The sequence below is a fragment of the Sycon ciliatum genome, chromosome 11 (assembly GCF_964019385.1).
Source record: "Sycon ciliatum chromosome 11, ocSycCili1.1, whole genome shotgun sequence".
In the NCBI taxonomy this organism is placed as follows: domain Eukaryota; kingdom Metazoa; phylum Porifera; class Calcarea; order Leucosolenida; family Sycettidae; genus Sycon; species Sycon ciliatum.
The window spans coordinates 8596235-8610276 of NC_088653.1; the positions used below are offsets into that span (position 1 = coordinate 8596235).

General features: G+C 48.4%; 2 protein-coding genes and 1 long non-coding RNA gene across 5 annotated transcripts in view; 2 read left to right on the forward strand and 1 right to left on the reverse strand.

Annotated features, from left to right (window-relative positions):
- Positions 1-2925, forward strand: part of LOC135827319 (uncharacterized) — a 38186-nt gene extending 35261 nt beyond the window's left edge. For both annotated transcript variants that reach the window (XM_065339844.1, XM_065339843.1), the window contains exons 3-4: positions 1210-1472; positions 2673-2925. In XM_065339844.1, the coding sequence (XP_065195916.1) occupies positions 1210-1472; positions 2673-2921 (512 nt within the window). In that variant the 3' untranslated portion in view covers positions 2922-2925. The remainder of the gene's footprint in view (positions 1-1209; positions 1473-2672) is intronic.
- Positions 2926-5311: 2386 nt separating this feature from the next.
- Positions 5312-8984, reverse strand: LOC135827057 (uncharacterized). The gene is made up of 2 exons (XM_065339580.1): positions 6904-8984; positions 5312-6767 (listed from the first exon to the last, which is right to left on the reverse strand). The coding sequence occupies exons 1-2, from the start codon at positions 8982-8984 to the stop codon at positions 5312-5314; spliced, it is 3537 nt and encodes a 1178-aa protein (XP_065195652.1).
- A 3434-nt stretch (positions 8985-12418) lies between these two features.
- The window catches only part of LOC135827523 (uncharacterized), a 154299-nt gene continuing 152675 nt past the window's right edge, over positions 12419-14042 (forward strand). For both annotated transcript variants that reach the window (XR_010555478.1, XR_010555479.1), the window contains exon 1: positions 12419-12832. This is a non-coding gene — a long non-coding RNA (uncharacterized LOC135827523). The remainder of the gene's footprint in view (positions 12833-14042) is intronic.

Genomic DNA, 14042 nt, shown 5'->3' on the forward strand with positions numbered 1-14042 from the left:
CACCATGCAATCCCAGTATTTACCTATACACCATGCAATCCTAGTATTTACCTATACACCATGCAATCCCAGTATTTACCTACACACCATGCAATCCCAGTATTTACCTATACACCATGCAATCCCAGTATTTACCTATACACCATGCAATCCCAGTATTTACCTATACACCATGCAATCCCAGTATTTACCTATACACCATGCAATCCCAGTATTTACCTATTCACCATGCAATCCCAGTATTTACCTACACACCATGCAATCCCAGTATTTACCTGCACACCATGCAATCCCAATATTTACCTATTCACCATGCAATCCCAGTATTTACCTACACACCATGCAATCCCAGTATTTACCTACACACCATGCAATCCCAGTATTTACCTACACACTATGCAATCCTAGTATTTACCTGCACACCATGCAATCCCAGTATTTACCTACACACCATGCAATCCCAGTATTTACCTATACACCATGCAATCCCAGTATTTACCTATATACCATACAATCTTACCATGTAGAGGGGACGGTTTCAAATAGGACATAGGTTGCAAACCGGAACGGACTCAATATTCACTTTCTCTCTTGGTATTTTGATTAGAAAACATAATTATGTTACAGTAAGACTACGATGTGTTATACTCCGAGCCAAAATTTCATGGCTCTGCGATGACCAGAAGCGCCATACCAAGCAGGTGAGTTTTTGACGTGTTGCTTCGCACTGCGACTTGAGTTTTACGACTTTCGAAAAATCAACTTCTTGTCGTAGGTAAACAGCGGCTCGCCTCTCGCCAATAAAGCACCGCATACCAATCAAAACTAATGGAAGCACACACAAGGCTTATTGTTACTCTGTACTGGCCGTCGTGGAGCGATAGCAATTACCTAATTTCAGACCCAGAGTGAATTTGACGTGCACTCTAAAACGTGTCCGGTTTGGAGCCACCTCTGATTTGAACTTTTTGAAGCGAAAAATTGGCCAACTTGGAGGCAATGGGACAACACAAAGGAGTGGCTCAGTTCGATTGACTCTGAGCAAACTTCAACATGCCAGTTTCCTTCCACAAACATATTTCGAGTGAAAAATCAACCCTGATGATCGGTTTGGGTCTATACAAATTTGGCTGTCAAAGCGTCCCGGTATCGAGCCGTCCCCTCTACAAGTAGACATTGCTTTTCCATGTGCTTATGTTTGTACTGTAGCAATGGAAGCAGCGTCTGAAGAGGAGAGTAAGGACAAGTATCAACCACCAAATCAGGCTGAGTGCAGTGATCACTACTACTCAACCAATGCACCTCACCCACACCTGGTGAGAGCATGTGAAGATGACGATGTGGAACAAGTCCGACACACCGTGAATATCGGCACTCCAACTGAACCTGTGACAAGACCGGATCTCTCGGAACAAGTGCCGAAGTCATACTTTCACAATCCGTTAAGTGAGAGAATTCCCATGACAATCATGGTAAGTCAGAAGTATCTCCTCCCTCCCCTCAAATGAACGATGCTTTGCCAGTGTCGCACGAAAGCAATTTTCACCTCCCAAACTATGTACAACTTGCAATTAATTTCAACGACTTTTTGCGGTGCATTAGTTTAGGGCTGCAATGGGTAGGGGTTTTGTCGGGTAACGGGTCCAGGTATTTTATCCGGGTAGCGCGGGTACCCTATCAGGTATTTTTGACACAGTTTGTACTGTGAGTGTGCACTTGCGCTACATAGAAATTCTACAGCAGCATGTACATATAGCCATGCTGTTTACATGCACCGTTGCAAAAACACTGTACTCCAACCACCTGATCGATTTCTCAGGAGAAAAATGGATACCCTACTACTTCCTCCGGAAACAAAAACTTCGTGACTTTTTGACATTACTTTTCAAGGAGTTACTGAGCTCAACAAAAGTGTTCTTTTGGAAGAGAAACACTTTAACACATTCAATCGACATATCTACAATATCTACAGGATCGATTAGTGGGAGCAGAGTGTCAAGCTGGGTCGCCATCGCTCAACTCATCACCGCTGAAACCGTTCCAAGTGGCAGGTCGATTAACGGGATGTCATATGTCACAAAGCTTCTCTGCGTCTCTGATCATCTTCGCTGTTACCTGGATGCCTTCTCCAACTATTTGCTTTCACTCAGATAGCAACCGGTTTGTACATGGGGTAGTGGTCTATCCGAGAATGTACTCACGAGTAGTGGTCTACCCGAGAATGTACTCACGAGTAGTGGTCTACCCGAGAATGTACTCACGAGTAGTGGTCTACCCGAGAATGTACTTGGGTAGTGGTCTACCCGAGAATGTACGTCTTTATCTGTTTTTTGTTTGTTTGTGTGTTTGGTATGTGTATGTGTGTTTATATGTGTGTATGTATCTGTATGTGTGTTTTGGTGTGTGTGTGTGTGTGTGCGGTGTGTGCGCACGCGCCTGTGTGACTGTTTATGAGCATACGTGCGTGCAAAATATGTGTTTTAATGGTGTGTGTGTGTGTGTGTGTGTGTGCGCGCGCGCGTGTGTGTGTGTGTGTGTGTGTGTGTGTGTGTGTGTGTGTGTGTGTGTGTGCGTGTGCGTGAGCATGTCAGCGTGTGCGTATGTGCATGTATGTACGTACGTATCTGTGTGCTTGTTTGTGCGTGTGTGGGCATTTGCACTTGCATACTCAGGCTCTTCTGATGCTGGCAGCATGCTACTATGGCAGCATTCATTGTGTCCAGTTTTTACTGTGGTGTGATCCGTCGCTCTTGCACAGCAAAGTAATGTTGGATGTCAATAATAGGCCACGACAGGTGAGTACTGGCCAAAGTGCTCGGCGTGAAACTGTTTGTTCTGATCACTGGTTTATTTATTCTGATAAACTGAGCACGTGCTCATCCAGCGTCACTTCGCTGTCAAAGATGTTCCTAGAAAATTGAATGTTCCTCTCTTTGTTAATGTGGTGAACATTGCGCCTCAAAGCCATAATAGAGTAAAACCTGTAACTAAAGACCATCGTGACTAACAGCCAGCCTGCTACTACAGACCACTTCGCCAGGCACGGGCGGTCTCATATACAAAAATGCACTGTGACAAGCGACAACCTGTTGAACGCATCCAGCGACCGCCTTTTCTTGTCCCAAAGTCGATTTTGACCAGTAACTAGCGACAGCAGTGCAGGAAATAAAAGGTTGTTCGAAGCTCCTTCTTCGAAATTTTGATGATTTTCTGTCCTGAATGGACTCTTTCGATACTACAGCTGCATTAATGAACGCAATCTCGTTTTGACTATGGGCTGCACTGCACCTGTCATAGTTTCAAGTGCTCTCATGAGCAAACATTATAGGAAACGTCTTGGAGAGAAATTGCTCGAACCAGCTCTATGATCGATGCTACTGCTCAAAGGAGAAATGGCATTGCGCAAGTGGTGGGAATTTTCATTAGCTGCATTTTGACATGCATATCAGACATGGAATTATGTTCGCGCGGTTCAAACCTGTAACTTAAGACCACATGCCACTAAAGGCCATTTCTTCTGGCACCAAGGGGAGGGGGTCGTTAGTTGAAGGTTTTACTGTACACACGGTTTACTTTAGTTGAGCTACTTTGTCCGGCTTGTTCAAATGTGCACTTCACTTTTAAACTCAATCATTTGTACAAATGAGCACCAGAACTACTTCACCAACCACGTCGCCACCATCACGACAAAGTTTCGTCAGCGAGCGGTCCTGCTGATCCACATGACCAAGCGTATCACCCCAGCCGTAGCCAGCCGCTTGTACACTGGATTATGTTCGACCTGTGGTTGAATACGCCTCATCCCTCTGGCAATTTAAACTCTCCAGTGCTCAGGCTACTACCCTTGAACGGCTACAGGCAAGAGTGGCACGTGTGATCCTGCGGCAGTATGGCGTGTACCCTCCTCAAACGAAGCCGAAAGCCTCACTTTTCGCGCACCTCCAATGGCCCAGCCTCGCAAGGCGAAGACACATTCAGTGCCTTCTTGAGCTCCACTGTTATCTAAACAGTTATCTAAACCTTCCCAGGCACTCAGTCATGCACCCCGTGCACACCGTCACACAAAAGATCACAGCCTTTTCAGATAAGGAACAAATTATGCATGGTTGAAAGGAGAGAGAAAATGAGAGAGCAACGAGAGAGAACTGGCTGCGCCAAGAAGAGCGAATGCAAAACCGTTGTCCCTGGCAAAACGTGCACGTACCAGTGCAGCACAAACGAGACCAGCGTACTACACGCAACAAATAAGGGTAGTGGGACGCAACCTAAAACGATACCAGTCTCCCCAGAAAGGTGCGCTGCTGCGCACAGCGCGCGTGTCCATGGAAAACATGGCGCAAAACAAATGCAGAAATGCAGAAGCAAAATAAATAAATAAATCAGAAATTCGAACGACAAACAGTAATGAGCAGGACGAAGACAGAAAGATCAAAGATGAGGAAAGAAAAGTGTTTGATCTGTCAGTGGGTGCTTGCACCCGATACGGGGTGACAGTAAACCCTGTCAGATAGTGACACATCGTAGAGTTATTCTGCAGAGGGACTTCACTGAGCAAGAATATAACAAACCACGTAAGTAACTCTAGCAAATCGTGAATAATAATTGTAAATGCATACACAATGTTGTCATAAGTATTCGAAGACCATAGTTCCCTTTCACCCCTCCACCTGATAACATTGGATGGGGCATACATGTAATGATATACAGCAGGGAAGGCAGATGCCTAGCGATAGCGAGCAGGGGGCTGCAGAGAACCACGGGGACGTAATGAATGACCACCAACCAGATGATCAGATGGGGGGGGGGGGGGGGATGTCCAAGCAAACCCAACCATCATCATCACCATCATCACGAGGACCATCAACGCGAACATCGCCAACATCAGGCGGGGACACTAGAGAAGCACACGGCACATCAGGAACAACCAAACCAACATCACGCTTCAAGAGCTCGGCATTGACCACCTTTTCCTGACGACGACCTGACTCAGGATGCACACGGCAAATCACAACACTGGCAGGACCAATAACATGTTTAACTGACCAACCAGAATCGAACGGGGGCTGACGTTTCTGGCGACGATCAGGGTTACGCAATAGAACACGATCACCAACAACATCCGGACAAGAAGGCGACTCAACAACAGGCGCAGGGGCGTGCTCTGCAACAACCGCCGTCAAATAGTCGTGAACCCGAGCAGCCTTATCACACACACCATCAACCCAAAGAGAGGACGAAAGAGTAGATGGTATACCGTCCACAAATAGAGCACGAGGCTCCCAGCCAAACATAGCACGCATGGGAGAAATCTTCAATTCACTATGCGGACGAGTACGGTAAAAAGAATCTCTAGCTCGGCTAGCCAATCGGCAGCAGTATCCAACACCTTGCGAATAAGAGTGAGAATAGTACGATTGAATCTCTCGGCGCCACCCTTTGACTGAGGGTGACGGACCGCACCAGTACGAACGCAAACACCAAACACATCCAACAAAGAAGACACAATAGCATTGCGGAACTCATGACCATTGTCGCAACGCACCACACGCGGCGGACCAAACTTCAAACAGAGATGCAGAAATTCCTCAGCAACAGAGCGACCATCATGACGCCGCAAAGGTACCACCTCGACCCAACGGGAAAACATATCGACAACCACTAACACACAATGGTACTGACCGGTCTGGTTGACACCGAGCTCCAGTGTATTGATCTGGACAATGTCCCACGGCTTGACAGGAACGTCATTCTGAACAGCAGGAGCAGGTGGACCACTGCGGGGATTGGCAGCCTGGCAGGCCTGACAATTACGCACATAGGCCTGGCATAGCGAAGACATACCTGGAAAGAAACAAGACTGACACAGAGAACGCCACATAGTTTCCCAATTGCCATGACCTCTATTGGCATGAGCAGCAGTAATCAAAGCGGGAACGGTGGATTGCGGTGCAACAGGAGCCAGTACCTCACCGTCGACGGGGTCACGCCAAGTGGGACACAATAGACCATCAATAACACACAACTGCTTACGAAACTTGCAGAACGACGGATCAGAAACAGAGACGTCACGAGACAAATCGCGAATAACGCTCTGGATAGCATCATCAGTAGCTTGACAAGACTTCAACACGTCAAACTCAAATGAATGTGAAAGTGTAGAAGAGGGGGCAGAAGCAGCGACATCAGCAGAAGAACACAACTTCTTAGCATGAGCAACCCACGGCTGCGGAACACGAGTCAGTACATCAGCATGATTCTCAGCACTTGGCACCCATTGCACTTTGACCGAAATACCGGATGCCTCAATCAAATCTGTAAAGATCTGCAGACGACGTTGAACCAAAACATGTTGCAAACCACTAACTCGCACCCATTCAGTATTGCGCAACACAGCCTGGAGCCAACCAAAGACAGTCTTAGAGTCTGTCTTGAGCACAACAGAAGAGACATTCCAATCAATAGCCAGCTCGAGGCCTTTCAAGGCAGCATTCAACTCAGCAAGATTGATATGACGCCGGTCGTCCTTTGGCCGGAGCCAAAAACGATCTTCCAGAACAGAACCATCACACTCCAAAACAACACCAATAGCAACATCAGAGGCATCGCAATGAACAACAAAACCAGAACCAGTAGAGGAAGAATGCCACGTACCATGAGCAGGATCCTCTCGCACACAGCGATCGGACAGTTCCTGGAGGAACCGCTGTACTTCAGGAGAGACAGGCTTATCCCATGCGGACTGGCCAGACACGAGGCGCTTCAAGAAGCTGCAGGCCGGACAAAGCCAACAGCAGACGGGATAATGGCTGAGCGCCCGACCGCACCAACTGAAGAGTTCCCGCTTCGTAGTCGTGGGTGGAACAGACAGATCAACACCCTGACGACGGGTCTACAAGACTTCACCCGTGCATGGCGCTAGAATGGAGCTGTAAGCCCAGAACACGGGCATCAGGCAATGGCTCTGCAGGCTTGCTCTCAAAACCAAACACAGCAAGCTGAGAGGACACTTCGGCAGCACGGTCACGCGGCACGTGGATATCATCCACGTAGTTGTCGGCATCGACCACGTCACGCAAGACCCACTTCACTCTGATGACTAGGAACTTGGGGGCAATGGATAGACCGAACGCCATCCGTTCTTTCACGTAACGCTGGCCGTCGACGAGGATAACCTGGTATGGCAGCAATGATGGTGCGACATGGACCTGTAAGTAGGCCTTGCGAATGTCCAGGAGAACGTACTCAGATGCAGGTCCAGCCTGACGCCACTTCCGTAATTTCTCACCACAGGCAGGTGCTTCTGAGCCAGGATGTGAGATGATGCAGGCATTCAGCCTGCGATAGTCCAAGCACGGGCGAACTGGAGTGGACGACGTGTGCTCCTGGACTTGAGCAAGAAAAGGCAGCACACACTTGGGCTGGCCATGTTGGTCCACATCATACGGCTGCAGCCAGCCGTTGTCAATCCAAGTCCGGACCTCCTGCTGGAACAGGGTCTCCTGCTCATCAGTCAGTTTCGAGCGAGAGTACTCGCCTATGCCACAGCTAACGGGCGACTGAGGCTCGCTCCCACTTTGCCATTTCCAGGTCAGCTCCCATCTCTTACGAGCAGCGTCCCAGCACACTTGGCCATCATCCGTTGCTAGGGTGACATTACCCTCGTCATCTCTGGTAACTGTCACATGCCCATATGGATGGTCATGGGTCGACCTCTCGGGTGAAGCTGCAACTGGGTCAACGGTCTGCGGTTTCGTGCCAAACGTCACACCAGTGAGCACGCCATGATCATACTGGACGTCAACACCGCCCAGTGCGGAAATCAGTTCCAGGCCAATGACAAGATCTGAGCCAACGGCATGCAAATCTGGGACGACGAGAAACTGACTCGTAGTGCATGGCAGATAAACAGCATCATCGAGTCTGGACACCTGCAGCGAAACTTCACCCTGGATAGGCACACTGTTGCCGTCAATAGCCGAAATTGCCAGTTCGGACGGACAAACATCCACATTCAGGGCCTCCACCAGCTGCCGGCTCATCAGGTTGCGGCTGGCGCCGGTGTCCACGACTGCCTTAGGGCGAGCAGACTGTTCTCCCACAGCAATATCCACATGGAGACGCGGCAAAGAGCATGCATTCGCATCAGGCACACAGAGGCATGGATCAGGCGTGCGCTCAGGTGCTGCGGCCTGCACTTCAGACTCCTTTGCACGCCAGGACGTGTCAGACTGCTGGCGGGACTGGCGCCACTTCTTGTACTCCGGACAGTTTGGCTTCACGTGACCTGTCTCATCGCAGAAGAAACAGGTCAAAGCTGGCCGACCACCACCATTGCCATGACTTCTGCTGCTGCCAGATCTCCGGTTTGCGGGACAATTGCGGGAAATATGTCCAGACTGATTACAACGAAAACATAAAACATTCCGGCTGCGTTGGGAGCTAGCAGCCGCAGCGCCAACCGGCTCTTTCGGACGCGACGTACCCTCCGCGCTCCGCAAGCGACGGACATACTCAATACAGTCAGATACAGACGCCCTGGAACAATTTATTCGCAACTGGCGTTGAAACTCCCAGGGCAAACCAGCAACGAACTGCTCGATGACTACACGGTCTTTGCCGTCACTCGCGACTTTCTGGCCAGCACCAACTAGCAGTTTCTTCAAGTCTGCAGCGTACCCTTCGACGCTCTCATCGGTCCGCAACGTGCAGGCACGAAATTTCTGGAAAGATGCATTAGGCGTCGTACTGAATGCACTCTTCAAAGTTGCTTCCACCGCATCCGGGTCAGCTTTGTCGGTAGACGAAAGCTCCTCCCACACCAGGTAGGCCTCGTTCTCCAGAAACAATGGTAAATTGTTCATCTTGTCTGTGCCCGAACTCCACTGCTGGAGGTTCGCTAATACTAAAAACTTAGACCAGAAGGCCTCGAAATCATCGCCACTACCACGATAGGGTTTCACAAACGCCTCGATACGCCTGGACATTCTCACAGGGTTTCGGTACCACTTTGTTATCTAAACCTTCCCAGGCACTCAGTCATGCACCCCGTGCACACCGTTACACAAAAGATCACAGCCTTTTCAGATAAGGAACAAATTATGCATGGTTGAAAGGAGAAAATGAGAGAGCAACGAGAGAGAACTGGCTGCGCCAAGAAGAGCGAATGCAAAACCGCTGTCCCTGGCAAAACGTGCACGTACAAGTGCAGCACAAACGAGACCAGCGTACTACACGCAACAAATAAGGGTAGTGGGACGCAACCTAAAATGATACCAGTCTCCCCAGAAAGGTGCGCTGCTGCGCACAGCCCGCGTATCCATGGAAAACATGGTGCAAAACAAATGCAGAAATGCAGAAGCAAAATAAATAAATAAATCAGAAATTCGAACGACAAACAGTAGTGAGCAGGACGAAGACAGAAAGATCAAAGATGAGGAAAGAAAAGTGTTTGATCTGTCAGTGGGTGCTTGCACCCGATACGGGGTGACAGTAAACCCTGTCAGATAGTGACACATCGTAGAGTTATTCTGCAGAGGGACTTCACTGAGCAAGAATATAACAAACCACGTAAGTAACTCTAGCAAATCGTGAATAATAATTGTAAATGCATACACAATGTTATATGGAAGTTTCCGGAGGAGGAAGGAGGAAACTGTAGTTATCACCAACCCTCACCGCGCCCAGCTCACGCCGCCACGGCGTGCGACCTGAGCTGGGCGCCCTGCCCAGTATGGAACTGTCCTCAAGCCAGTCACGTTTTTGGCAGCCCAGTGAGCTGTCTACCGGATCGCAGCGTTTAGAAGCGCCAAATGCGGCAGGGCCAGTCTCAGGCTGGTCGCGTAGGCGGCAGGCCGGCGGGCGACCGGCAAGGCTGCATTCGCATTTGGATCACCGAAGTGATACAGGTGCTTCGACGGCACTCCGTGGCGCATCAAGGAGGCATCTGGGGCCCAGGCAGCCCGCCCGTAAGCGCACCACCGTATCAGGTATGCGCAGGTGGAGCAGCAGAGCAAGATGTGTGCCGGACACTCACCATCATCCGGTCGACTGCATGGTTGTGCGACTTTACACAGCCGTCACTCATTACTTGCTATTGCTTGCAGAAGGCCAGAATTTTTTTTTTTTTCGCTTTTTCTCTTCTTCCAGGCACGGCTTCATGTTAGAGCAGTAAATTGCAGTTAGGGACTCAGCTGAGTCAAGCTGGACTCAGCGTGTCAAGTTTGGCATAATACAAGAAGCGCGCTATCCCCAAACAGTTGTGTGGTTATTGTGTGAGTGTATATGCAGGAGTCCGCGGTCACGTGAGGGGGGAGTGATAACATAAGTATTCGAACACCATAGTTCTCTTTCACCACCACCTTATCAATAGCCAGATGACGACCCTGGAGGACCTAGCCTACTCAGTGTCAAACAGCGCCAGGCGCCCCAACATCTACTCCCAACTGCTAGAGCCAGCACACACACGCGTGCCACCTTTCTCTTTGTCACCACTGCCACATGGAACTCCCTCCCGGCTGCCATTCGTACTGTATCCAGCCCAAAATGTTTTACCGCCCTTGTCCGCACACACTTTGCTATCATCCGTTATGAGCCCTCTGGTTTCATTCCAAGTAGAGTAGCGTTGTCATAGAGCAGTGTGTTATATTACTACCACCCCGCATCATTCTATTTCCAATTTTTATTTTTCTCCTCAGCTTCTTCTTCATAAGCTGTTGACGGAGACTCCCTCGACTTAGGCTAAGGCCTGTGGAGAATCCATAAATACAAATACAAACCAACTAAAAACTCAACCAAGAGATGGTAGATAGATATCTACTGTATCGTCTCTTTGGCTGACCTTCTAGTTTTCATCGCTGCTGGTGTCTCTGGGCGCATCTGCAAGCGCGTCACCCTGCAAAACATCGCCAGTTTTTTTTGTCTCCTTCAAGCTACGCTGCATTTCCTTGATTTTGTCTATCATTAGATTTTGACGATCGCCTTCGCCTCTCCCTCGTGCAGTGCAAATATCAGAATAGCTATAGGGGTTTACACCCGACGTTGCCACGAAACCTTCAAATGAGGCGAACAGGTAAACCACCACGCACCAGATTACTTCTCATCACCTTCTTCCGCTTACTGACAGTCTGTGTCATACAGTCCGACCGTATGCGCTCATCCCTGGCGTATGAATCAATGGGCCACTACCGGTAGTAGTACACTGTCACTGGAGACGAGATGGAGCTTTCGCATTGGCTTGGTGCAACGATAACGCCTCGCGGCTCCGAAAACTCCACACCATCCACAAACCGCATCCGCAGAAAACTTCACTGTTTGTTCATTTCAGTTTTCCAGCCAGTTTCTCGTGGGAAAGGCAACTCCAGGGGTGGTTGTTTTTCTTGATCAGTTTCTCGGCGATCTTGAGTCGTCGGCCCCCACATCGTGGACGACTGCGAGATACATCAGTGAGCTGGACAACCTGCACTAGTTTCTGGATGACGCGTTTGCAGAAAATTCTGCCCAGGAAACAGAGACTGCAGCGACTTTAATCTGTCAGGAGGGAATCAAGAACGATCGCCCTGGAGTTCCTGGTACTCCGTGACAATTCTCCATCGTATTGGGGGTCTTGATATCAGGACCAAGCCTTCTCAGTGTTGCAGGTGAAGCAACAAGAGTCTTCTGACGACAACATTTGAACGCGAAACGCACGAGTCGTCTAGGAGTTTGAGGTGCTGCCTCCTTTGGAGTTTTGAGCCATTCCTTCCTCAATGTCACAAATCGACAACTGAAGGACACTGTAAGGTAGCTGGGAAGTTTATTTCGTCCTGAGATAATTTGGATTTGCTTGGTAGGCTTCGGAAACGAAGCGCACATTTTAGTACGTCGGACCAAGTAGAACATAACCACTGGCCAGTGGGTATACTTTAGTAGAGCTACAACATAACCACTGGCCAGTGGGTATACTTTAGTAGAGGTACAACATAACCACTGGCCAGTGGGTATACTTTAGTAGAGCTACAACATAACCACTGGCCAGTGGGTATACTTTAGTAGAGCTACAACATAACCACTGGCCAGTGGGTATAATTTAGTAGAGGTACAACATAACCACTGGCCAGTGGGTATACTTTAGTAGAGGTGAACGATAAGGGAAAAGGTACTGTAGTTCCTCCAAGGGTACACAACCCCCAAGAGTGTGCTACTGCAGTTTTGTTGTAACACGTTAAGAGATGGCAGGATTTCACATCACATGACGAGCTTGCACACAGTATGTTCACACTGTGCATGATAGAAAGAGGGTTGAACGCAACCCTGTTTTGGATTCAACTCTCCTGTGGTCACTTTGCACTGCTTGCCAGCGTAACCTTTTGAATCACAAGTGATGTGAAGTTCTGGCGTAGCAGCACTCGATAAAGGTTGTGTGGGCAGTTGCACACTCTTGGGGTTATGTACTCTTTGTATCACTAATCTGCGGTTATGAGTTCTGTACATGGGGACCACTGATCCAAGTGTTTTTTGTGGATTTCATGTCAAGTTCCAGCCAGTATTTACTGTGTCCCTGTCCTCTACCACACACACACTAAGATGAGATATGCTCTGTTTTTGGAAACAAGTCATTTGCACTTTGATTACATGTGTATGGTACTATGCTGCAATAGAAAGCAAAAATCTGGAACTTGCATGCTTTGCGGGTGATTGTAAGAATGTGTATGTGTGTGTTTGTTTGTTTGTTGCTACGGTGACCTAATAGTACTGCCAACCAACATCACTTCTACATGTCTGCGCGTTCCGTGGACATAAAGCACTGTGTGAGCTGCTGATAAAAAATGGTGTCGACGTTAATGTCCAAGATGAGGTGAGCTTTGGAGGTAGAATGCACCAATCAAATGCGCTTTGCAACAAACTCTTGTGACATCAAGTATTTTTCAAGGACACCAAACCATTTGTCCTCATGTACTGAATATTGATGCGTACATAGTGCACGGCATCATGTATGCCCGGGCTGTAGCTGCCACATATTTGACTGGTCCGGAGAGACATTTTAAATTTAAAATGATATGACCGAATCAAGTTACTACAATGTACCAGTACATGTAGTGCACCTATACAGGTTATACAATTACATCGTCAGTTGAAATGTTTTTGGCGAAGTCGCAGATTCGTGAGTGATCGTGGCACAGCGCCGCATATTGAACACATTCGAAAATCTGCTGACTCACCCTCGTATACTAGTGTGTCCATTCGAAAATCTCCTTGAAATCATTGGTATAACCTCTAGATGTATACGAATTCTCATAACTTGGAGAAAGATGATTGACACGGTCTTGTGTGGATGGAATAAACGTCTTCAGGCTGCGAAGTGCACTGAATGACCTCTCCGATGTGGCGTTCGTGGCTGGAAGAATAAGCAGCAGTACATGTAGTGCACCTATACAGGTTATACAATTACATCGTCAGTTGAAATGTTTTTGGCGAAGTCGCAGATTCGTGAGTGATCGTGGCACAGCGCCGCATATTGAACACATTCGAAAATCTGCTGACTCACCCTCGTATACTAGTGTGTCCATTCGAAAATCTCCTTGAAATCATTGGTATAACCTCTAGATGTATACGAATTCTCATAACTTGGAGAAAGATGATTGACACGGTCTTGTGTGGATGGAATAAACGTCTTCAGGCTGCGAAGTGCACTGAATGACCTCTCCGATGTGGCGTTCGTGGCTGGAAGAATAAGCAGCAGGTGAAATAACCAGCAGGCAGGCAATGACTTGTACAGCTGGTGCAAAGTGAGCAGCTCAGCTCCTTACAACTTACAGCCTGTTTGGGCACGTTCCTGTCACTCGAGTTGAACCCCCTTTGAACCTTTGAGTTGAACCTTGGTGTAAAAATGTTGTAGCTTGCAGGCACGATGACCAGGTGATTGGTGTACGGACAAGCACGTGACCGCTTACTCACCCGTGTTTTATTTGGGAATAAGGGCCAAACGCTGCATCGCAGCCTTCTTGGAACAATACCAGTCGACTCAGCATCCAAAAGAATACAATATATTATGGGCCAATCGTGTT

What these genes read in the sequence shown, in the direction of transcription:
- LOC135827057 (XM_065339580.1), bottom strand. Translation starts at nt 8,984, where the DNA reads ATGTCCAGGCGTATCGAGGCGTTTGTGAAACCCTATCGTGGTAGTGGC. An exon ending in CATTCTAGCGCCATGCACGG is followed by an intron (nt 6,768 to 6,903) that starts GTGAAGTCTTGT and finishes TCCGGCCTGCAG; the next exon opens with CTTCTTGAAGCGCCTCGTGT.